The 26,551-nt window shown below is 40.2% G+C and overlaps 1 protein-coding gene across 1 annotated transcript in view; it reads right to left on the reverse strand.

Moving 5' to 3' along the window:
* Positions 1-882: 882 nt before the first annotated feature.
* The window catches only part of polrmt (polymerase (RNA) mitochondrial (DNA directed)), a 42,073-nt gene continuing 16,404 nt past the window's right edge, over positions 883-26,551 (reverse strand). Inside the window, exons 10-21 of the mRNA XM_015006467.2 lie at positions 24,575-25,360; positions 23,661-23,783; positions 23,251-23,373; positions 21,559-21,738; positions 20,209-20,295; positions 18,667-18,780; positions 12,957-13,009; positions 7,880-7,978; positions 7,486-7,558; positions 5,600-5,691; positions 4,137-4,210; positions 883-1,624 (exon numbers count right to left, since the gene is read on the reverse strand). Of these exons, the coding sequence (XP_014861953.1) occupies positions 1,575-1,624; positions 4,137-4,210; positions 5,600-5,691; positions 7,486-7,558; positions 7,880-7,978; positions 12,957-13,009; positions 18,667-18,780; positions 20,209-20,295; positions 21,559-21,738; positions 23,251-23,373; positions 23,661-23,783; positions 24,575-25,360 (1,854 nt within the window). The 3' untranslated portion in view covers positions 883-1,574. The remainder of the gene's footprint in view (positions 1,625-4,136; positions 4,211-5,599; positions 5,692-7,485; positions 7,559-7,879; positions 7,979-12,956; positions 13,010-18,666; positions 18,781-20,208; positions 20,296-21,558; positions 21,739-23,250; positions 23,374-23,660; positions 23,784-24,574; positions 25,361-26,551) is intronic.

The following is a 26,551-nucleotide window of genomic DNA, read 5'->3' on the forward strand; positions in this document are numbered from 1 at the left end:
ATATCACAGGAAGTCCTAATAAAATTGAAGCTTGTGGTCATAAGGAGACAAAATGTAAAAAAAAAAAAAAGTTTAGAGGTTATTCATGTCTGCATGCTTGCAGTTAACAATTGTCACCCCGTTTTTGCCAACTCAGCGACTTTCTTGGTATACTTAGCAACATTTTTTTTTTAAAGATTTAGCGATTGGCCAGAGAACGGCAATCGGCGCTACTTTAAGTTCCAGTCTTATTTATTCCAGAGGAACCAAAAATAGTACGGTGCTTGAAGTTACTAAACCCTATCAAACACCAGCATCAGGCAAAAGAAAAGGCAGCTCAGGGCATATATCACTGTTAACTCAATCCAGCAGGTGAGGCGACAGATAATTTGGACCAGAATAAAAAATAAATAAAAAAAAACAACTGATCAAAGTCAAATCCCATGTGCATCATAAAATATGAAGAGCCTCTCTGCAAGCACGCCGCCATGCAAATTTGACAAAAAAAAAAAAGAAAAAAAAGCCCTCCACAGTGTAATCAACACACTCCAAGATCATTTCCATTTCATTACATTGTCACAGGAGCCAGCTTTCTTTGGCGGCGCGGCCGCCTTCTCCTTTGAACGCCGGCAGCACCTTTTGTCTGAGAGTGCTGTAACGTTTGCAGTAATAATCAGATAAGCACTCTAGCTATTTTTACATCCAGATATGGTTCTGGCCCAGAGAAATAACATCTGAGTTGATTAGTGATGCCTTGAAAGCCTTTGTGGCGCATCACAAAAAAGGGGAGGCCTTCATCTCTCACAGCGATATTTAAATATATCACTAAATATCTCTCATTCATCCTGCTAAAAGGACAGAACAAACATCAGCCTTCTTTTGAGTCGAATAAATGACAGGAGATTTTAGAAAACACATTTATTTAAAAAAGCTCAGTTCTCCAGGGTAAGAACCAAGATCAGTTTAACCTTAAAAAAAAAAAAATCTTTTTTGTTTCCTGCTTTTTAGAGCTCACTGGTGGTCTTTACAGCATCTCACACACATACAAACTCTTAGACCGCTAATCAGCTCCCATTACAGTCAGTAAGAAAGTTTTCTTGTCAGTGTGATTGAGCAACAGAAGTGTTTCTGACTTGCGGACGAAAAGACGCAGCTCACAGTCGATTCAAGTTTGGCAAATAAACACAAATACGTACCTAAATACACATCTGACAAACGAGGTATTTTTCTTTCGCCACCGATGCCGATTCCCTCATTTTTTTCTCCTTGACGCGCGTCCCGCCCAGCTTCTCCAGCAGTCGGAAAGCCAGTTAATCACGGTGTGTGTGTGTGTGTGCGTGTGTGTGTGTGTGTGTGTGTGTGTGTGTGTGTGTGTGTGTGTGTGTGTGTGTGTGTGTGTGTGTGTGTGTGTGTGTGTAAGCGCCTCTGGTAGCAGTTTGTGGGCCAGGAAGGCAGGCAGGGCGCGGCTAGATCAATGTCCTCATGTCTGCGAGAGAGACACAGCCTGTTGAGACTCCCGGGCCAGCAGCAGCCTCCCTGCTGCACTCTGTCAATTCCACTCATCTCTTTAAGCCCGCTTCGCCCTCGCGGGCCTCTCAGCTGAAGAAGTAAGTGGACTCTTTCACCCGCTGCAGATCAAAATCACCTGGAGAGACAAGAGGCCACGTCAGAGCAGGTTCGAGTCGGCGGGCGGATGTTGCAGACCCTAAATTATGTACGCGGTGCCATATTCCTCCTGCTAACAAATAATCGGTATGAATAACGTCACGTTTTGCTGTGACCTTGTCCTGCGACTCACTCGGACGTGGAAAGTGTCTAAACGTGAAGGAATGCACCGGTACTTTGTGTCTACAGAACCAATCAGAAATTGGGATCTTGGCTACTTTCAAAAACAAAATATGTTCCAACTTTCTTGTTGAACCAGTAAAACATACCAAAGGTCACACAACAAAAAACAAAGTATTGTTCCATCAAAGGGATTCCCACTGAGCTAGCTGAAGATAATCACCTTGAAGGAAGACTCTCAGATCACAGGCCTGATAATTCTTGATTTAATTATAATTGAACACACACCCTGCCTTTACGCTGCCAGGGTCAAGACTAAGGAATGGACTGTGCAAAAGAGAAAAAACTTGATCAAGTTCACTTTAAAAACCTGCCAAGCAACATATATAAAACTAACAGCTGGCTTAAAGCACTTTGCAAACAATGCATTTATGATGTTGTTGTTAAACATTGCAATTATACTAACCCGTATTTCTGCACTGTTTCTTTTCCATCATCACAGTGTTTGTGAACTTTAGCCAATAAAATGTACATGAATTGCAGGAATCAAAGGCGGTTAGAGTCAGCAAGTAGAGTTTGAAATACAATTGGCAATTAAATACAATACGCACTCCCTGTGTATATTGCAGGGAGTCTTTAGTAATCATATTAAATAATTTGACCAACCATCAATCCGTTATTTACACAAAACAACACGACTGACACCGATTAGGGAAACAAAAACATCTGTCAAAAAAGTTGCGTTTTTTTTTTTTTTTGTCACATGTGAAACAATTTTAATTAAAACATTCGTTTCAGGTCTTAGTGAAAAGCTGAACTTTTCCTCTGAACTCTGATAAAGCATCTAAATGCTAATTTTAGCTCCACATGAGCTCCTGTCCTGCTCTGTGTGCTTTGCCTGGTTTGCTCTCTGACAGCTGCGTTCACCACCGGGAGCTGCAGCGTGAATTATTGAGGAACCAACATTAAAAAGTGAAGACTGAAATGACTGAACAGAACGGTGACACGGGTGCTTTAAAGTACAAACTCGCCTATGACCTGTGTGCGTTGCCGCAGCCACGCTACGTCGTATTGATATTCTATAAACCAGAAAACTGCTTCGGTTTGGTAACGCGAAGCTGCATAATTTACCTTCCCAACAGGGAAATCCAAACGACGGTCGAGCGCACAAAGTGTTTTTGTAATTACTTTCGATCTTATGTTGCGCCACCGTCGAGGACTCGCCGTCACCGTATAACGGCCGGCGATTAAATCAAACAATGCTGTTGTGTTTAGATTGAGAGGAGAAAGTTTAGCCAATTATGGAAAACATATTAGGTCATCAGCCTTCTGCTAATAGCATTCACACACAAAAAAAAAAGAACATTTTATTTTTTCATTTCATCATGTCACTACAACAAACTTTAATGTATTGTATTAGTTAATCGGGAGGCAAACCGATAAAAGGCAACGATTAAGCAAAAGACAAAGGGACCTCGATTCTACAAATGTTTTCAAAATAAAAATCTGAAAAGTGTTATGGTGGTGGCAGCATGATGCTGTGGTGACGCATTCTTCAGCAGAGACAAGTTAGGTTGCTTAGATAGTTGGGGGAAAATACAAGCGATTCAGGTGGATCGCATAAAATCCAAATAAAATTCACATTAGTTTGAGGTTGCAATGTGGAAAAAACATGAAGAAGTTGAAAGGATTTAAATAGCTTCACTCCACCCACCAATCTGATCCTCTAGATTCCTCACAGAAACCAAGTTGCTCCCTCGTTCTAACAAATTCAGATCCCTAAATACGATAATAAATTTCAATCTGAATTCATTGACTCCGTTGTGGAAAAGACATACACACACACACAAACACGTGTGTGCGCGATGAGGTAAACACCTGACCCGTCTCAGCAACATAAGCTGATTATGCAAGAGAGGGACACAATTAACAATAATCGATTTATACAACCCCGCTGTCAGTGCCAAGCAAACAGTGAAGGTACAGATGGAGACAGAGAGAGACGGGGGTTGTGTAACAGGAAAAGCCTGAATCCACCTCAATGACAGGAAGGTGCTGCCCTAGACAAAACCCAATGGCATCAAAGGAGAAAGATAAAAAAAAAAACCCAGATGTGTCTGCCATCGAACCAAATTTGGCTGTATTTGCTATAGAAAGGAAAAAAGAAAAACGAGAAGAAAAAAACCGTTTGGAGAAATCGCCCCGGATTGAATTGCAGTTCAACTCACAAACATCTTCAGAGGATAAATATGCAGCCATTTTTTTTACCATATAAGTAAGAGAAAAAAGAGAGTAAAAGATAGGATCCTGTTTGTTTCGGATCCCCCTTTAACCGGCTCCTTTGAGGAGCCAGTTGTTTCTCCGACACTGACCTGTCTGGGGCACTTTGGCCAGCAGCAACATCAACCTCCTGTACTCCTGGTACTTCTTGTTCTTGGCTTCACTCCTGAGAGGATGAAGAAGAAGATGAAAAAAAAAATGAGACTTGAAAACAAACAGACAAATGAGTTTGTGTATTAAAAGGAAGTTTGAGACCCGTTTCGGATGTTATCAGTGCTGCTGTTTGATGAGTGAGAAACTCATTTACAGCTGCCAGCAAAATACAAGCCGTATGCATTTTCTATTAAAAACAAAACATTATTTTTCTAAAGTTAAACTGCTTACATACTGCTACAACCTTTAAGCGTACAAGTGCATGTCCGTGATTTACAGTACCATCAAAAAGCAGATTTATTTAAATAGTTCCATTCAAAAAGTGAAACTCATAGTAAATTTACGGAAAAACTCACAGCTCACACCTTTCCATTCACCAACAAATCTCTTAAATGGGCTTTGCTTCAAGGTTGGCTATAACCTCCCTTATCGATTTTTCTTTTTTTTTTTCATGCAACAGTTTTTCTTCCACTCAACTATCCATTAATAAGCCAGCTTCTACAGGAATGACATTTCATGGCTCGTGCTCCTTATGGAGGTTGTCAGTCTGTTATAGTAGGCGATAAAAGAAAATTTCTGTATTAAAACATTGGGTTTTTATTAATTGTAAATCTTAAACATCAAAATGAAGAAAAATGAAGACTAAAAAAATATGCCAGTTCCACTTTTAAAACCGAATCAGAAGAAAAAAAAGATTTTTTTGATTATATTGAGATCTCCAAAACACTTTAATGTAATTTTAAAGAGTGCTGGAAGGATTTTGTCTACTGCTAAAGATGTACCTAATGTAAGAAAAAAAAACAAAAAACAGATGAATTCATCTGGTGTCTGAAAAACATTAATTTTATGTTGAAAAAAAAAAAAACTACAGAAGCTTTGTGTCCTTTTCCTCTGGTGTCTTTCAAAATCTGTCTGTGAAGTTTGGAAACAGCGGCACTGACAGAGTTTAAGGTGAGATTTGTTGTTGCTGATGTGGAGAAGGGTCCAATTACCCCAGAGAGAGAAAACACAGACAGTCGATGACTGTAACCCGGCCTGAGGCCAGTGAGGTTGGCACAAAGAGAGGAAATCGTTTTGGCTCCAATGTCACAGACGACTGGAGGAGAAAAAAAAAAAACTCGCTCTCGCCGCCTTTACATGTTCTGTTTTGTTTGTGCGCGTTTGCGGTTTAGTGACAGCCATTCGTGAAAGAATAAAAAGATCGATGGCATTGATGGTCTCTTGTGTGGGAACAATCCAAAAAAAAAAAAAAAAAGGAGGAAAAGAAATGAAAACCTGTAAATATATTTTGGTTTTCTTTGCCTGAATGTTATTTCTTTGTACCAATCCGTGGCCACATTGATCCTCAGGAGACTCACATCTCCTAAGCTTATAAATCAAATGTGCTCCAGTGCAAACTTACTGGATTGTGGAGCAGTATCTGAGCTGCAGGAAGCTGGACAGCTCTTGCAGAATCGGCTGGCTGTGCAGGGCGACAAACTGCTCCCGGCAGATCTGACAGGAAGGAGAGGAGAGGAGAGGAGGGGGGAGAAGTTAGTCTCATCTAAGGACTTCATCAGAAAGAAACACAGACCAGCTGAGCAGATAACAGGTGAGCAGAGGTGAGACAGAGCAGAGTGGAAGTGACAACAGGAAAAGTACTGCTCTGTCAACAAAAATAGCACACTTTTACTCTATGCTGTCTCCACCGTCTATTCCTTAAACACTTTCCCAGAGGTAAATTTCAAAAGTTTGAAATCTCGAGAGAAACTGAAACAGTGAGGACATAGAGGGAAGCGTGAGAAAACACCGACAGTCTATGATTATCGCCTGTTATAACAGCTTATATCTGTTATGTGGTTATGTGAATGGATGCAACCTTTAGGCAATGCGAACAGGAAATGACATCTGGAAATGCAATTAGTTTTCCTGTTTCAAAGCTTCAAATAAGACGCCAACTTCAGTGTCCTCTTGGACGTTGAAGTTAGATTAAAAAAAAAACATGATAAAATGCATCTAAAGGGACACTTGACAATCTGTGCAGCAGAGAGGAGGAGGTATAAACATTCCCATTACTGTGGATGTCTATAGTTCACCCCCAAACGACCCGCCAACATGCGATTCCAATTTAATCCCTGTTTATAACCAAACTACCCCAAAGAAAAACAGACATTTGAGAAACTCTCAGTGTACCTGAATGATTCATAAGTCAGAATCTCTGCACTGAGGTCAGATTAATAAGCAAACAGCAATATGAGGGCAAGAAAAGCATTTACGTCATTCCTCGAAGAATAAAAACACAGCGTGAGCCGTCTCCTGACCATGCAAAGCCGCCCGCCACCCAATTAAAATCCACAGCTGTGCCCACATCTCCGGAGCCATCAGGGGGGTCTCAGGGAAAAAAAAATTAAATAAAATATTCTATGCATTACTCGCATGATTTATGCAGCAAAAGTCAATTTCCTCATGAATTCTGAATTTTCTTTCCCCCGATTGGTCGATCTATCATGCGGTAAATCCCGCTCTCGATTACATCCTGGGCAGGCGGCGCACAGCCCCAAAGTGAGTGAAAGAGGACAGAGAACAGACTGGTTATCATTTAAACAATTGCTTTAGATGATGAAGATATTTGGTGCCCGTCTGCTCTCCGGCTGCGTTCAATTACCTGTGTAACGAGGAAGGCATACCGCCCTCCAATCAAAAGACGGAGAACAAACGAGAGGAACCCGCTTCATCGCCTTTAAACTCCTCAGAGATCAGGCGAAGACAGAAAACCGCGACTCTGCTCTGGAGGCGTCGCTACGGAAAATTGGGGCTTTGCGATAATTTGATCCGTTTTATTCCGCACCGTGTCTCAGTCCGGATCTACTTTCGACACGCAGAGACGGCCAGGTGTTTATTCAGCTCGACAGGCTCGGTTTGCTCCCTGCAGCCTGAAAACGTATGAGCCGGCGACGGCTGGAAGTTTGTATCAGTGGCATCACTTAGCTGAAGTGTCTACGGTAGCAAAAAGGGCCGGTCGCGAATGTGGCACAAATTGATTCCATCGCCTGCATCCTCAGTGTCTTGGTGCTTTAAACAAAAAAAAAGAAAAATAAGCTCACATCTTTCCTCTAACATCAAAGACAACGCTCTGAGTGTTGAATCACTTTTCACCATCTTCAGCTTCAATAAATCCCTCCCCTCCGCCCCCCCCAAAAACATGCACAAATAAAACATCAACACTGACGAATCCAGATCGGACAGGAGGGGAAGAGCTGTGAGCGGATGATAAGGTTGTGGAAACAGGAGGTGACTGTAACGTAATACCTTGTTCATGGTGTCCACGGTGAGGGCGTGGGTCCAGAAACAGTCGTGAACCGAGACGAATGTCAGGCCGGCACTGAGGAGAGGACGAGAGCAGAGGCGGCGAGGCGTTAGGAAAACGTCTAAAAACCAGCCAGGCATTTTTTTTTTTTAAGGAAAGCCGTAAATGTCAAAAACCAGGCCAACATTTGTTTTACAGTTGCGACCAGAAAACATCTCATCTCTCACAAATCTCTCACGTTAACAAGGCCCGTTTTATGTGCAGCCGCTGCTCTGATGTCATGTTTAATGTTTGCGCAAAAGTGAAAAGCTGCACATGTGAAAGTGAGTTTTGGGAGTAAATGCCAGGATTAGATCTTTGTTTTTTTTTTTCATGTAATGTTTTGAGCAGTAATACCTGTGGCAGTGGAGAGAAGTCAGCATCATGTGCGTGGAGTCCAAAGAGTGGATGAAGTTGGGCGGGAATGCATTCTTCTGTTTTACTGTGTCCGGCCTCCTGAAAAGCCACAGACAACCAAGAGAACTTGATGAAAAACTATTTTGCAGTTCAAACCCGACGTCCAAGGATATCTGAGCTTCGTATTCATAAACATATGCCAGCAATTCTCTTTTTGTTGTTTTTTTGTTTTACGAGGTCATACAAGGACAGCGCTCAGTCTTACCCCATAACATTTTACAAGGCTGAGAGCATTTCTCATTCTCGGTTTCAGTCTACTTTGACAAACTCCACATGCCTACTTTTAATAAGTTTATATTTTCCAAGCAGAACCAAAGCAAAATCCCTTGTTTGTGCGCACAAAGTTGGCAAATGAAGCCGATTCTGGTGTTTACAATTATGACGACAGGACAAAAAAAAGGCTTCTTTTTCAGGAATCACTCCTAAACAACGGCTCGGCATGTTTTGTAGGGGTGTGATGTTATTGTTTCCGTGGTGACCACACCATTTGCTACACTTGTAATGGTCACATGAGCTTTTTTCGACCTGCTCACGCAGGGCGGTGGAAACATAAATGTACGTCCTTGTCCACACTAGCAGCCAGTGGGTGGAAATGATGATGTTCTATTCACAGCCCAGGCAAACAAAAAGTCATAGACTGATGACAAAAATGGGGAATAAAGCATAAAGATGAAAAATGATTCGGTTGCAGTTATTTTATTGGGGATTTTGGTACAAATAATTGGGATTTTGTAAAAAAAAAAAAAAAAAAAAAGACCTTTTCTCATCACAGGACTTTTAAAAATAAATGTAATCAAATGAACGGCTGAGCGTTTTCAATGTGAAACTATATGATTGTATTGCAAGATGGATATCGTATGGATTTTTACACATCTTTAACAAGGGGCACAAACTTTTTCTTTTCCATATTTGTACTTCATCCACAGTTACAAAGACATTAGAAATTAAAAGGTGGATTTAAGAGTGCCTTGGGTTTGGTGCTACGTTAAAAGTCAGGACTCAATGCTGTCACCAATTACATCTCCCCATCTTTTGTTGCCAACTTGGCATTTCGATTAGCTTCCTCAGTCAAGGAGCTAAAACCCTTCTCTTCAAATCTAGCTCCCTAGCAATGGAGAACACATTTTCCTCCAAAATGTGTTCGTAATCCAAACCCTCGTGTCTCAGCACATACTGATCCAGTCTTTGTCTCCCCTTGACATTTTCTGACGGAGCCCTACTCGCTTCAGCGTGCAGCGTGTGGTGCTTGCTTCAGGTCAGACCGAATGTCTCTCTGGTTCCTGCGTTTGTTTTGTTTGAGTGTGCGTCGACCTTTGGAGACGTCTCTCGCCGTTTTTATGGTCAAGACGCCTTCAAGGACAAATATTTACTGATATTTGCTGCAAAATGTACCCTCTGTTATTTTGGAAAGACTTTATTGAAAAGTTTTTAAACCCTGACCTCCAAGAGACGAGTTCAGATTCTCTTGCAAATCTGAACTCATCTACTTCAATTGAGTAGATTATAGAAATAGAGCTTATGTGTGCTCACATTGTTTTATTTTTTATTTATTAAAAAAAAAATGTAATATTGCTGCTTCTGGTGATGAAACCGGCAGCAAAAACGGCAACGTGTCAATCTTTTCCTTCCTGTATTCCCATTACCCGAGCCTGAGCCATTCAAATCCTCTGGGCTGCCACAGACCAGAACATTCCTCTAATGGAAATGCAAAGAGAGCAGAGAGAGCCAAAACCCAAAGCTGAAACACAAACACACAGGCAGGAACACACCACGGCTGTCTGTCACTCTCGTTTTTCGTCTGAGCAGGGTTTTTTTTTTTTTTTTTCTGGCCTGGAAATGTTAGCCTTCTGTCAGAGTGCTTTTAGTCCTGCTGTTCAGGGATCGAGCTGTGCAAAAAAACAAGATACCTGGATATTCATTTAGGAGCACGATCTGCTGTGAAAACATGAGAAGCTTTGTTTTTCCTTGGATCCTCGGTTTGAGACACACACAGTGCAGACACACAAAGACACAAGCGTAATCATGGACGGTTAAGAGATTCTCACTGCTCCATGGCCTCATCAGTGTCTGCGTAGATTAACACAAATATGTAAAACAAAAATGCATCAAATGAGAAGCTAATTTTAAAATAATGTAAAACTTCATATTACTACTTACAAATATGTGATGCCAAATTTTACAGCATTTTAGCCGCCTAAGCTAAATTGTGATCAAAGTCCTCAGTTGGGCTTATGAATAAAACAACATAATAGAGGTTTAAACTTTAGACTTAAAGCCACGAATGATTCTCAAATCAAGCTTTTATCAAGGTTTTAATCTTTATCTATTTGCAAGCTGTTCTCTTGCAATCGTGCTGCATTTACTGCACCAAAGACCCACCAATAGAAATACCTAATAACAGTTTGCTTTGCTGTTAACTGTAAATAAACAACACAATGCATTTACTTCAGGCAAAATGTAGCGCATGTTGCTCCGTCAGCACTTAATCTAATGTTCTGCACACAGCAAGGACAAATGTGTGATATTACATTACGTTGTTCTCATCTTTTCCCTTTTAAAAAGTATGCAGTTTTCCTATTGTTACTGAATGTACCGTCAGCAAAACTCATTACAAGAAGAAGAAAACCAATGAAAGGAGTCTTTGAAGCAAAGAATTTATGAGGCTAATATTTTCCAGAGAAATTACAACAGCAACACGCTGCGTTCATGGAAAAACCTCCTACATGAATAAAAGATTACTTCTACCATCTATTATAGTAACTGCCAACGAGTTGAACTAGCGGATTAATAACTTTTAATTTTGCTGATAAAACACTCCTTATGACACAGACGATTTTCCATTTCAAAATTTTTCTTTTTTGCTAACTTAATTTTCTTGATATTTCCATCAATTTGTGGGACATCATGGGAATTTATGTACAGACATTCCACAAGTTGTAACTTTTATTTTTATCTTCCCCACAAATCATGAATCAGCCCTGACGGTTGCTCCTGATTCAGTGTTTGTGCTGCTATTTTGAAATCTTGACCAGCTAAAATTGGTTAAAATCTGGAACATCTCGATGATACTTTCATTTCACTAAATGGTCACAAAAATGAAATTTCAAAGCATTGTTTGGCATTTGAAGGAAACCCAATTCAAGAGCTATGCTTGCCAGAAAGTACAAGGAGAAACTGCAGCTGCACAAAAACAAATATAACTAAAATTTAAAACTCATATACATATATTTTTAATTTTTAAATTTCCAGACTTCAGACATGGAAATTAATAAAAACCAACCCCCAGACTTTTCAAGAAACCCTGCACCCCATGCCACCTTAACTCAGCAGCTAAATAGATGATCTGAAACCCTGAGCTTCAGTAAGCTCTCATGATATTATGGTGGCTTGTAAGAAACCAGAAGGTACGTTTTTAATGCGAGACCAAAGCAAGTTGTAATGATGTTGTCAAGTTCCACTCAGACAGTGATGGTTTTGCTGACAGCAGATCTTCAATTTTAGTTAAAAAAAGGAAAAAAAAAAAAAAAAAGGCAGAGATGTCTCCTTCCTCTCAACTCTTGACTCCCACCGCCCTTTCCTGCTCTCCCTCCACTCTGCCTGTTGTTTCATATTCACAAGGCAGGATCTGCAGAGTGGTGCATGTCAGACTGAAGAGGACAGCTGTCAGTCTTCCTGGGCCGTGTCTCCACTGCTCTGCCTCCGTCATTACTTCATTTACCATTCCTGTCTCTCCATCTGTCTCTCTTTGTTGGGTTTTGCTCCTCTCACCTCTCTTAACTCCGGCTTGTTTCAAACTTTCCCCTCAACACCGAAGACGTTTAATGCTCACCAAAGAGGAAGTGGACTTTATTTTGAAGCTTCGTCTTGACAACTTATCTGAATTAATGCGGTTTAATTTACATAATTGTTTTGTTTAACTGACTAGGGCAGCTGGTAGCTTTAGCAGCTTTAAGCCAACAAGGATTGGGAATTTAACAGAGCAGGCAACACATCAACATTCCCTTGTGATTACCAGAACAAGTTTCTTTTAACATTAGTATGAATTCATTTGTATTTCAACGGCAGAGCTTTTGCTTTTAACCCAATTGTTACTCAAACTGTGCGTGGCAATCGCTAATGCAAAATACAAATGTTTGTACCATGTATGTCACTGCTATCTGGAATAAAAGTTGGAAATTACAGCCTGGTTTATTTCTTTTCAGGTCACCGGAGTCTCTCTCCCCCCCCCCAAAAAAGACAAGTTTATCCTGGTTTGTGCATAAAAAGAAGCTATTTTTTTCCACACAAAAAAAGTTATATTGATCCCAACATAACATAAGTGTGGTATTGAACCAGGGGTAGGAACGGCCTTAGTCCAACAATAAAACAGTTGTGGGCGCCACGTTTGAAACTGCAAAGTTTAGTTTCATTTTTGGGAGAAAAAAAACCAAAAAAAAAACGACAATGCTTTACCAATCATAAAAAAAAAAACAAAAAACGTCAGCTCATCCAGCAGATTGCACAAGAACCCAGAACAGCAACTAAAAATAAATTAGTGTTATTAGGTTTAATAAACACCTGATAGTAGTTATTGTTGACAAGGGTAGCTTAATGTTTAGGGGGCAATTACATTTTCTACATGGTTCTAAATTGGTTTGGATTGTCTTTCTGTTGACCCTTTGTCAGAAAAACTTGTTAGATGACCTGAAACATGTCAGAATCCCCAAATATAAAAAAAATTAAAAATTGATGGAATCTGTGAGAGCCAAAAACTGTTTCCATGGGACAGCATCCACAGTGTGTCCTGGAACCCGATCCAAGCTGCCTTTTGAAAACTTGTAGCGACATGAAATCAGAAATCAATGCAGTAAACACCACGTCTTTCTCTGCTCCTGTTCCAGGTCACTACGATCAAACTCACTGGTGACATTTTAGTGACAAATGTCACTACAAGAGAGGAATGTGGACTCTCAGCATCTGCTGGGTCAGATTTTATATAAGATCAGACAAAATGAAATAAATCTACAGAGGGACTTACTCTGTAGTGTCGTGGGTGACTTGGAGGCTTATATGCTGCATGGTGCTCTTCAGCTGGAAAACAAAAGCAATGAAGTTAATTTAGTGGAACAGTTGGTTAACATGGCCAAAGAAGTAATAAGTAAAGAACAGGATAATTAAGGTCAGAGTGTTTTTATAACAATAGACACTAATAGCAAAAAACAAAACAAAACAAACATAAAGATGAAAAAAAAAAAAGATTTTATTTTCACTGCCATATGCACTTTTTGTAGAGCTCAAAATGTGGCAAATACATGATAATCAAAGTACCATTTGTATTTTGTAAAAATAAAACATGAACATGTGTTGCATTGGCAGCATTTCCTATCAATTCAATCTTCCGTAAAGACAGCCCGACTCTTTTTAGAGTCAGTGAACTTCGGAGTTTTTTTTAACCCTATTTTTCTGGAGGAATAAAAGCTGCCCAATAATTATGCACACATTGATGCTTGTTGTTCTCCACGGGCTCCACCCTCCTTTATTACACAAGCACACATCACCTGATATGCCTAATAAATCTAATAAGTATTCATTTCACTTAATACAGCTTGAGTTGGGAGATTTTATAGTGAACAATATAATGATGATATGGTCTACTCCTGATAATAGTGCAAAAAGTGGTGTTTTCCACTCTAGGCAATACGTGAGCACATTTATTGACAACGCAGTTCCACATTAGCGTCGCACTCCTGAGAGAAGAAGTACGGGAAGAAGCGAAGAGAGCGCCATTATCCACTTGATCCCTGCAACAAACCATCAGCAGAAGAGAGAGGAAAATTGACCAGAGCAGGCCATTTGCTAGTGCACGCACACCGAGCTGGCTTCAAATAAACACGATTTAAATTCTGCTGTTCGTCTTCATTACACCCCCGTTTCCTTTCTTCATTTCCGAAGGACGGAGGACTCCCCTCGCAGCTGCACCCAAGCGTGAGTTTAGCCTAACTAAACCCGGCAACGCTGCAAGATTGGCGATGAGAGGCGACTCTCGACACACGGATAAAACCGGCAACAGATAGCATGCCTCCTGTCAATATACGCTCATACTATTATTGTGTTTATCCTGCGCCGGGCCAACGGTAATGGATCCCAGCGTTTCCCTCTCCATTACCCCGCCCGGACACATTTTAGTGATTTCACTGACGGAATGGAGCGTCAGCGCCGAACGGTCCAATTAAACCATATTCAGGGTGCCGCAAACACAGTTATCTGCACTGTAAATAATCAAAGTGCTTTTAGGCCGTCCGTAGCAGGCTTCAGAGCTAAATGAGCCGCGGTAAATTGAATGAACAGAAAATGTGTTTGTTTGTTTGTTCCCAGTGATTAATGAGGACTAATTTGCATCCATTTCCTTGATTTTGAGGTCAAGTACAAGTAGCTGCATCACAGACAGCCGAGTGATGATAATTAATCCATATTAAGCAGCATGCTGGATCCCCGGTAAGTCGCTGCGCTGGGTTCCTCTGTTTGTGTGGCTGAGGGGAAACTGATTGATAAACTCAAATTATTTACTAAGTGGCTACAAATCTTGACTGTTGTGGAGGAGAGATTTTTTCTTTTTTCTAATTTTAATTCTAGTTCCTTCTAAACACAATGCAGTATTAAAAAAGGAAAAAAACAAACTACTGCCATTATGACTTAATGAAAAGAAAAATGTGATTTAAACACATAACTCAGTCGTGACCCAGATTGCTTGTTTGTTGGATGAATCTTCTTCCCACATTCACATTTATTCTGGATCTAAAACGATGTCCCAGTAAAAAAGAAACCAAACATTTGCTGTTGTAAGCTCTCTTCTGTGTTGTAAAGCTTTTTAAACCCCTGTCACCTGAAGAGGACGGACATTTAAGGGGAGAACTAGACCCTTCGTCAGACGTACACTCAGTGATCCTAAACATCGATTTTAGTCAAGTAAGCGTCGACAAAAAGGGCTGGAACTGCAGGATCAACACCTCTGGTTATAACACCATCTGATGAGGTTACTGTAAATTGGTCACCCTCACACTGAAGGAGTCACACAAGCTTTTGAATGAGGAATTATAATCTAGATGAGTCTGTATTAGGTGTGAGGATTAGCCATAAATGAGAACCATGCTGTTTTTGGACTTTTCACATTCAATGACAGTTTTAAGGCCCATAATGGAAATTTTTACCAGAGAATCGTACAATAAAAACATTTAGGCATTTGCTACAAATGACAGAAAAGTCTTTCCTACATATGTGTTTGTTGCTTTGGGCTCCTTTTGTTTTTACAGAGCCTAGAAAAAACAACAACAACTAAGCTTTAAAGTATTTCTAAGCAATAGACCAAAGGAAAGAACTGGGGTATAACTCTTACCACATTTGTAGATGTAAAGGTTGATAATTGTACTCATTATTCATTATGAAATTAATCCCAGTGTTGATCCCAGCTGGGCTGAATGGAGACTGGATTCATGTCCAGATTTTGAACTGGTTGTCCTTCAGACTGAAGGTTGTTGAAACAAATTGTAAAATATACACAATTATTCTATGACATATAGTCCTATATTAAAGATAATTATAATATAGTATATGTTTTTTTTAGACAAATACATATAAGCAGACTATACTATATAATAAGCCATGCAGCTGAAAGTGTGTGCAGAGAGCATTAAAAATGGAGAGCTAAATACAACATTGTCACTAGTGATGATTGTCTAACACCAAATTACTTTTTTCTTTTCATTATTTTTTCATTTTCTATCTGCTGTCAGACACACTCTTGTCCAGATGATCCATTATCTCTGAAACCACTGAAACAGAGGTACCTACTTAAGGGTTTCTACTGGGTTTACTGCTAACAACTTTCTTTATCTTTCACTGCATCCAATTCTAGGACAGAACAGACCAGCTGAATACATTAAAGAGGGAAAGATGAAGATGGAGGAAAGGAGGTGGGAGCAGCTGCACGAATGAAAGAACATTGAGCCTAGCTTTAGGGGGTCATAACGCTTCTCGCTTTGCTGGTTCTAGTCAATCGGTTAAAGGTGGCTGTGTGTTGATTGACAGATTCACACAATCAGAGAAAGCTTTAAGAACAGGAGCAAAGGAAGGAGGATAAATCCCATCACTTAGTGACATGGCTGCCATCTTCACCATCATGGATGTAGATGGACTGAGGATGAGACAATCTGCCCTTTTCCCCCCTTTACATCCAATCTCCGGATGGACTTACGTGAGAGGTGTAAGGAGAAGCTGTGACTTTAATCATGGAACAGGTTAAAAAAAAAAAGCAATTCCTTTTTTTAATGCGAGTTATTATCTGCCGTACTGTAAATCAAATCCCTACCGTGTATGATAATGTATGAACAAGAGCGTATGATCCGTGTAGGGAGTTGATTGAATCCATGCCGCTAAGACGGATGGAGACCTTGGATCGCCCTACGGTCGGATATGAGTTTCTAAAGTCTGAATCACGGTTAAGCTCCAGATGCTCACAAGGTAACCGGGTCAATCATATATCCCAGTAATATGTTTATTTCCTCAATCATCTTTGCTTCACCTAGCCACACCTCCGCTGGCCTACAGCTGATCGTATCCCCACTAAACTTAACTTTTCTAGGGTGTTACCATTACAACGCAAACCGCATATTTAGTTTGGCCCAAAATGCCACAAGATTCTGGAAAAAGTCAGAAAAAAAAAGCCCATGTAGGGCAACTGAATGGAATCACATTGACATTTACAGATACATTACATGAATTTCAATGGAAAAGCCACACGAAGGAAAAGCACCATAAGGACGGAAGGAGAAGCATTCCCATAGTCAAGAGGCTAAATCCAAACACCGACTCTACAATGCAAAATGTGGTTGTAGCATAATAACATTTGAAAAGGTGTAAGGGATTTGAATACTTTTGTGAATGAACTGTAAGCGACAGCAGCTTTTACATACGTGTCATAAAGTCCATCCGAGGCCGGTAAAAGAGTCGGTCCAACTTCCGCGACCCCAGTGGGCTTGTAAACACCGATCGGGTGAATTACTTATTGACGGCACATTGGTTTCAAACTGTTTACAGGCCACAAGCAGCTATAGTGTACTTAATGAAAAACTTTTTCACTAGAGAGGCCCGATCAGTGAAACCCAGAGGAGACTAATTCTTCTCACACAGAGGACATTAGATCACAAGCTTTTAGTCACACTATAAACCCACAAATCCGGTCAAATCCAGCCGATTCCCTCGAGTTAGCATCCGCTGAGAAAGATTATACTACAGCTTCCCTGGGTGGAGGGGACAGCATATATAAAAAAAACACATCAGCCAAAGTGACCTCTGATTGGATTAGTGTCTTCTGGTCTAGCAAGGCGCCTTCTCCAAAGTCTTTTTCATCTTTTTTTAATTTTCCTACATTTCCCCTCAGATGTACACAAACAATTCTCCTGCGACAAAACACCCGCTACTTTCACCTTATTTTCAGTTGTTGTTGTTTTTTTTCGCACAGCATTATTCTCCAGCCTAGCCTTCTATCTACAGTGTAATTACTGATAACCCACAGGAACGCAGCGGCCCTGGATTTTAGATGCAGCGAGGAGACAGAGATTAAATTTAATCCAGCTATACTTTGCAAAGGTGACCTTTCTGCAAGATGGTTTCATTTTTTTGTTGCCCAGTGATGCAACTGGATTAGAGAATTATTGAAGCAGATCGAGAAAATTGTCAGTAAAATCTCATTTAACCTATTTGTTTGTTTACTATTTCATTTATTTTTAGGCCTTGAAGGCAAAAAGGAGCTCAGCTAAGCATCTTCCTGGTCCGCTTTGTAAATCAAAAGAAGCAGGTCAGATCAGGGAAAGAAATTGACTACCAACAGCGAGAGAGAGAAGCTCCCTCAGGGGATCTACCATCTGTCACTCCAAGTCATTTGCACCTGCTGCCGCGGTGGCATTTCCTGTCTAAGACAACCTTATGCTTGAAGTCAGACTAAAAGAGCAGTTTGTATGCCGAGCAAGCCCACAAGTTACTAATCTGATCGGCAACGTGTCCGCCTCCGCCCTTCACGTCGCTAACAATTAAGAAGTTAAGAGGTTACGGTTTTTCCCTCTTCATACAGATGGGAACACTTCCCAGTTTGTACAACGCACACGAAGCTGCGTTATCTGCAGACACGCCGGCACACAGTCGTCATGTTATATCTCTAAGATGTGTTACTGCCGGTATCTCCATAGCGACAAACAAAACAGGCTATGTTGCTGAGGTCTATTAAAGTTGCACCACTCAGAATAATCGCAATACACCATCGGTGGCGCACTCCGGCAGCAAACCCAGAGAGACTCGGAAAGCCCGAGACGAACAAAAACAAAAACCCACGGCTGAGACACAGACGGGATGGGAGGATTAAAACTCGTATCGATTGAATAATTTTGTGAGTCTTGTTTCCTCTGGAAAGAAAGCTGCAAAGGATATAAAATAAACAAATGTATTTCTTGTGCTTGTTTTACAGCACTTGGGTCAACTGTGCTGTTTTTTAAGTACTTCATAATGAAGCTGGAATTTTTGCTCTGGCGAGACAGTCGGTACAAATATAGACTTTCAGGTAAGGTTTAGTTTGAACAGGTTGAGAGCATAGAAATACTTTTACAAGAAGCAGCGACTGGCTAAGCTGACTGACTTCTTTCAAATATCTGTTAAATTGAATCTCTGCAGTGGAAAGTCAGTCCTATGGTGAGACTTACCAATAAATTGCGTGTGCGGTGGTAAGGCTGAATGATCGGTAAGCCCAGGGGTGTCACCCACTCCACAGTGTGGCCACACTTGGAGATGAGCCTGGCACTTTCTGTCAGCCAGTCCTGCAACAGAACGACACCAGCAGTGGTGAAAAACAAACAAAAAAAACAAAAAAAATAATAAAAATACTTTCAGTACCCGGCATCCGCTAAATATTTGCCATGCGCATATGGTCGTATCCATGCTTGCATGTGCGTGTTTGTGTATGTAGACGTGTTCAAATGACTGAGTTCACTGAGATAAAGCTTTCATGGTCTGCTGGATCAAAATTTAATAAATCGGACCCATAAATAGATCCTCTGGTACATTTTCAACCACAGAACACAGAAACTTCAGCCAGCTACTGCGTCAAGAAACGATCTTTGGCTTTCAGCCCTAAATCTGCTGCTCCGCTTTAAAGAGAGGCCAACAACTGTGGCGGCGTTGTTGTGGAACAGGTCAGAAGCTGTTGCTCGCTACAAAACCTGCAGCAATCATGTCTGCACAAGTGTCTGAAGCCATTTTCCAAAAAAGAAAGCTTTACTGCCTCACCACACAGACGCACACAGAAAGATTTGTGCTACAACAAAGAAGTAAAATTTTACAATTGAAGCAACTCAAGTGTCTCTGCAAAATAAAGTATTTGAAGCAAAGACACTAAAGTAAAATTAAGTAAATTCATGGAGGCTAAAGGATAATGAATGTGAGGACTGGACACATGGTCAAAGCAGTATCAAACTCATTTTCATTTTGGCCCATGTAAAGATCACAAGTCATCTTCCTAACTTTTATATTAAACTCATAAATCTTGTACAGTATGTGACAAAGTACATATTGTTGGTTGGCAACAAAAATGCTGGGAGTTTTTTTTTTTTTGTTTTGTTTTTTTTGTTCAAGGTTTGATGTGAAAATAAATAAAGGGGGGAAAAAAACAACAACACATTTCAATATTTGACCCCCACATCACTGATCATAGACAATTTGATTGGCAAAACAACTAAATCCAAAACATGAAATTGTTATTTTCACTCACCATCTTCAGTTTAATGAAACATTACCTAAATCAATTGAGTTTTTGAATATGAAGGTACCGATGCTAGGATTTAAATTTAGGATCAATTTTAAAATTAATGTTGAGTTAGTTTTTTTGTCATAGTTTTAAACATATTTCACAATGAAAATGGACACATATTAAACAGCAAATGTAAGATCTGACAAGGTCTGATAAGGCAACTGATATGTAGCGACCAACTCCCAACAAAGAGGTAACAATGTTTGCAGTATTTATAGCAGTTCGCAATATAAGTGAAGATTAAGTCCTTCAAACAAGCATTAATTTAAGATGAATGCATGTTTTGTTTAACTGCAAGGCGGACGGTGGGTTTATTTGGAACCGTTTTTCTTTTGTCTTTTTCAGTGAGGGAAAACAGACGGAGGCACAATGTCTAACAATTGTTAGACTATTAGAGTAAAATACCAGTTAAATGTTTCCATGGTTGAAACTGGCTCACCTGAATCTCTCTGGTTCCCGTAAACATCTCCTTTAGGCCACTGAACACCAGGCGCGTAAGGTAATGAGACGCGTCCCATACATGGTCCTGAAACGCAAGAAAATAACATCCTTTTATTCACGCTATATCTAAATAATTCATGAAATTATTATTATTTTTTTTTTGTTTGGCTCTTAGTTACTATTATTGTTGAACTTAATGTAGCAAATCCAAAGTGTAATGGAAATAATGGATATAAATTGCAGGACATTGGATTGCATTTATCCTCATATTACAGGAACATGATCTCCACAGTAGGTGCTACCTCCTGCTCAAAGCACATCCCCACCGTAATCATTCACAATTATAGGCCCACCCAATTCCCTGCTAAAACCAATACAGGATATTAAGCAGAAGTCATTTAGAGCACTGCTGTGAGGTTTATGTGCCGGGAGGCGTTCTGCTGATGCCCTCTATGTGAAATGCGTCATTTCCTTCAAGTATTTTTAAGATTAAGTTAACTGTAGGACAGATAAGAAGCACTGAATGTCCTACAGACATCCATTCGTGTAATTATTCACATGAAGTCCTTTTATGTCCAAAGAATAGAGGTCCTGAACTAAAATAAAAACAGATTTAACGTAAATATATAGACACAATATCAAGCGGATGAATTGCTGGATGAAAATCTTAAACAGCTGAAGTGCATAACTGTGGAAAACAACGCGTCCGACTCGTTTTGGCAAGATTTGATTTCTTCATTTCTGGCCTCAAAACTGCCCTGGATCAGTAAACAACAGCCGCAACATGTTTGCACTCAGCAGACATTCGCTGCACTGTTCAGATGATTATGCAGAGTCAGTCTGCATAACCAGGTGAAAATGCTTTATCCATGTCAGAACGAATGAACGGAAAAACCTGGAAACAAATGTTTTTTTCTACTCTTATTTGATGCATTTCCATATTTTCCAGACAACACAGAAACATCAGAAATTTAAAGCAATCAAAATAAAAACTATTGCTACTTATAGGACCTGATTAAGACAAGATCATTTGCTTGTTCTCTCTGTTTAATTTGTTGAACATGAACCATATATAGGAGCATTAATCTCAAACGGAAAATATGCTTTATAACAGATTAATTAATTGCAAAGCCTCAAATGAATTAAATTGATTTAATTAAATTGAGTCCCACAACTAATTTTCAGGTCAGATCACAATAACAAAAACGATTCAAGGTGCAATAATGCTTCCTGTGCAAGTAAGAAAACCTGGGAGGAAAAAGTAGGAAACCCTCATCGTGACATCACATTGATTAAAGGCTAAAAATACAAGAGCGTTCGCTCATCACCAGCTCAACCACTGCTGTACCTTGGGAAACTCATCAATCTCCTTTAGCCTCTTCTCGATCTGCAGGCGCCCTCCGTAACGAGTGACTCCGTACACCACAGTCATCACCGTCTGTTTGACCACCTTCCTGCTGATGAAGCCCTCCAGAACCTGGGCGATCTTCAGGCCTTTTGCAGCATCCCGAGTTCGCAGCTCTTCGACCTGAAGCACATTTTTTTGGAGATAGAAAAATGTCTTCTGTATCAGTCAAGCTATTAAAGGGAATTTGAGAATATAGTGCATTGCTAAAGCTGAGATATGTTAACCCTTTGTCTTACTACAAACTCAAGCTTCAATGGAGTTAATTGGGATTTTATAAAAGGGACATAGTGGATGCATAAGATGCATCCTAATCCCCGGATAATCCACATATTTGCACATCTGGATTGCAAGAGAACTCTAGGTAATGATATTTAAAGAGATCACACTAAAATCCTGCTCAATGTCTCACGTTTTTGTTTATGCTTGGGAACTAGTCAACTCTAAAATATTTCATATATTCAAAATATTTCACAAACATTTTACCATCTGAGATGCATAGCACTGAAAAATTGATTAATGGATTTAGAACCCCATCCATAAAACTGCTACATACTAAGCCCACAAAGTAATACTATAGCAGATCCTTCCTTCCAGCTGCTGTAAAACTATAACCATCACTGCTCCAAACTCAAGAAGTTTATATTCCTATTGTTTTTTGCACATCCTCATTGTTTTTTTCACTTCTTGTATGTAGTATATTATTTTTCAATGCACACATATATAAGAATATTTTGTTTTTTCTTCAAATTATCAAATTCAGTTTCACTTTTTTAAATCTTGGTATGCTTTAATGATTGTACATTTCTCCTATGTTGTAAATTTGTCCTTACTGCACAGTCTAATTCTTATTTTTATGTACTTTTTAAATTTGTATGAATATACATGCTTCTACTTAGCTTTAACTTGCTGCTGGTACATCTGAATTTCCCCACGTTAAAGAAAATTTTTATTCTATTCCATTTGGGACATACAGCTCTCACTGTATGTCCCAAATTACGTGGCTATTACCAGAGAGAGACACCAACTTGCCCTTATGAATAAGAAAGATTTTTATTTATTTATTTCAGTGTGGTCGTTTACTGTTTCAACGCTTGATGTCATAAACAGTATAATCTAATAATAACTGCAAAGCCCAGATGAAGACAAAGCCCACCAAAACGGAGTTCTGCAGCAATCTCAAATTTATAGCGTTCAGTCTGAAGTTACAGTCACTGCCCTTAGAGGAGCAGAGGCTTGTCCTTGGTTCAGTTCAAATCCTGTTGTTCTGAAATGCCAGAAAGTCACAACTGGGACCAATTTAAGTGTTTCTGCAACCTGGGTGCTTTCATGCATGCACACACATAAACTTTAAAAGAATAACAAAGTGTCTTCTCTCTCCCCTCGACTTTGATGCAGAGCAAGAGAAACTAAACACTTTTAAATGCAAGACCTAAACTTAGAAACTTAAAAATATTCTCCATGCTCAGCTTGTCACTCACTTTGGGACTTAGTGAGTCATCTGAATAATAACCACTGAGCAACTGCAGCGTGCCTCGTAAAATCCCGTCTCCTGTTGTGTAACGTCAGGTTTTTGCAGAGTACTGGCTAGAACTAAATGCTGGCAAATTGCACAAAAAGCCCACCACTGCTCACCTGCTGGGCTACGCCGCTGTACACATCCTGGGGCACCTCGCAGGGCATGAGGTTGACTGAAGTCGCACCGATAACGTCTCTGCCAAGAGCTGCGTAGTGCTGGAGGCCGTTGCAGGAGCCGTCCTGAAAGAGAAAAAGTGAAGGACTGAGTATTCATTCCTTCACTCACTCATTCAACCTTTATTTATAGTGAAGACAAATAATAATATTAAACAGTTTCACAGTCTGTAGTCACAAGCATTTTTAACCCTGTTTATGCCTCAAGCAATAACCAACACGACAACACCAAGTAGAGCTGTCAAAATAAAATGACAGGAAGATTTGGTAAAGATAATATTTCCTCCTTTGAGACACCTGTTAGAATTTCTACAAGTAATTTTGAAAGTTTTTTTTTTCTTTTTTCTCAGTACCTGGTGAACAGGAAAGTGAGAGACAAACTTAGTTGGATCGGGTGACCGGACTGCGTTGGCGATCTCCATGCAGCAGGCCAGTGCCTGCCATGGCTCATCGGCCTCCATCCACCATTTTTTACCCTAAAAAGAGACAAAAAAGGCACACACATAACAGATTGCTTTGATAAACATATGCAGAAAATACTGGTTACTGTTTGTTGTACAATTAGAGTATTTAGTCTTTTTAAAAACATTTCTATCAGCAGGGTTTCTGCATGTTTCACCAACTCATATTTCAGACCACTATGAAAGAAATGTAAGACCTATATCTCAGAAGAGACGTATGAACTTTGTCCAGCCAAGTGGCAATAAAGTTGCCAGTTGAGACCCATATTAGACCCCAAAGGTCAACTTTTGGGTCTACCCCATGGCAGTGGGGTAGACCCAAAACTCTTGCTAGCTCGCTAGCAAGAGTTGTTAGCAGTGAGTTAGCAGTAGCCTCAACCATTTTGAGTCAAAAAACTTAATGAAGATGTCCGAGTGACTCAGGCTTTTGCATGACAGAAAAGTCCCACAAGAAAAAAAATAGATAAAATATATGAGACTAAATAGTCCTGTCAAGACTAAGACATGTGATTAACTTATTAAAGACCAGCTTTTGTTTTTCAAATGAATATAAGATATTTTAAAGACTTAAATTCATTTAAAAAGTAAGTTGGCCTTCAATATGTTAATCACAGGTCTTAAATGTTGTCTTTCCGTTGCTGTTTGATTTTGTGTATTATGTATCTAATACTAAGACAATTTAAAGACTTAATTTTAGATGCATTAATTTAAAACTTTTTGAAGATGCGCGGACACCCTCTACCGAGCCAATTATAATTTAACACACTTTCTGGTAATCGCGATCAAAACAATGAAGGTGAACTAACGTTCAGAGGGTCATCTGCAGAGTCCAGGATGTCCTCCATGATGCTGTCGGCGTATTCCAGACGTCCCTGCAGTGAGCTCCTCTTCTTCAGCCCCGTCAAGTTGACCAAGTGAATCTTCAGCCAGTCCAAACCCTTGGGACCGAGAGGCTTCCCCTCAGCGAACACTAGTGTTGCCCGAGTCACATCACTCCCCAAGTGATTGAAATACGGGGGACAGGGGTAGGTGCGGCCCCTGAAGTCCATGTTGTGGGGAAACCAGAACAGCTTGTCCCGCATGTGGTGGGCAATGGAGAGTTTATAAAGAGCGTCCATTCGCAGGCTGTGCATCTCGCTGCACTTCTTCTTGGCATTGATCACCTCTCGTTTCATGTGTGCCTTCTCGCTGGCTGTGTAGTCGGGGTCTTGAGGGTTGAAGTGGGGTATTTTAGGGGCTTCTGACAGAGGTGGAGGGATGTCCAGCTTATCGCTGCCCCGGTCGTTAAAGATCGAGATGATTATGTCCAGAATTGGCTTGTTGACCCTCCAGGCGCAATTACTCAACTGGTTGAGCGAGTCAAAAACCGGGTGGAGATTCGGACACTTCTCCAGCAGTTCCTCGTGCTGCGTGGCCCCGTGCGTGGCGCGCATCAGCTTGGCCGGGGTGAGCAGGTAGGCGCCGAACTTCTCCGATGTCCACGGCACCGGAGGGCACAGCATCGGCATCACTGACGAGTCAAAGGTCAGCGTGGTCTCCATGGCTTCCTGCTGCATCTGTGTCAAGATGGGGTGTGGTTTGATGAAGCCAACCTGAAGGGAAAACCATGTGAAATGCAGATGGAGTCTGAACTGATATGTAGGAATATTTGAGTTGCTCATAGAAAGAAAAATAAATAAATAAAAATCAGTAAAATAAAAAATAAATTAAAAAAAAGCATTTTAAAAAAGAGCTTGAGGCTTAATTGCTTCTCAAAAGTTTAGCAAATTGTTGTTGCCACCAATTGGTTTTTCTTTTCCACATCTATCCAGTCCTGGGAAATACCTACAGCTTTATCAGACTTTCCAAGAAGGCATAACGCCATATTTTTAAATTATTTTACTCATATAAATATTCCCTTAAAGTTTAATGTAAAATATCTGTCAGAAGTCGCTGCTAGAGCAGATGGCTCGAGTAGGTTTGCTGTTATGCATATTGGGTCTGACTTTACTTAACATGTGTGAAGAAGTGAATAAAAAGAGCTTCATTTGTTGACTGTAACCTGACAGAAACACCCCAGCGTCACTCCAATGACTCAAACCTTCACGCTGTGCAGTAAAATCATTAGGATCCCCCCTGATGGGTTAATCACTATGGAGAAAAGGGTCTGAATCTACAAGAATAGAAAATTACACAAGAATTAAACTTGACTAGAGTATGTCTCACTGTCAAAGCGCATCAAGCTCAGCAACCCACACATCTGCCCGCTTCTCCGAGCGTGGTCACCTCAGCCTGCTGCAGGCTCCCACGGCAGTAAATCAGCGAGCCAATTAAGGGGACGCTGGGAAAAAAAAAGGGATTAGGCCGGGCCCTATTCATCTTACTCATCTGCTACCACCACCATTCCCCACCAGGGGAAAGTGGTTTTTATAAATCACCCTCCTAGGAGCTTCATGCTGGATAGAAGGGCGCTCAAGTGTTCAAGGTAACAGGCTTTCTGAACAATCTTTGTGACAAAAGTGAAGGTCAAGTCCTTAAAGGTTGCTCTTTTTGTTTCTACTTCTTATTTCTTTGTTAATGAAAAGGTCAGCTGTACAGCTAGTTCACCGATAACTTTCTCAATTACTTAATGTAATTGTGTATAATTATCCCTAATTTAGGAGCTAATTTGACAAATTGGGAGGGCTAAAAATGGAACAGTTTTGTTCATTTGTTCTTTTATTCTTAATCCTCTGGAGAGCTTTTTCAGACAAGTTTTCAAAAACTTCTTTAACTTTTACTCTGAGTCACTAAAATAAGAATCC

This window comes from Poecilia mexicana, unplaced genomic scaffold, assembly GCF_051168715.1.
Source record: "Poecilia mexicana isolate PSO_F unplaced genomic scaffold, ASM5116871v1 scaffold_4, whole genome shotgun sequence".
In the NCBI taxonomy this organism is placed as follows: domain Eukaryota; kingdom Metazoa; phylum Chordata; class Actinopteri; order Cyprinodontiformes; family Poeciliidae; genus Poecilia; species Poecilia mexicana.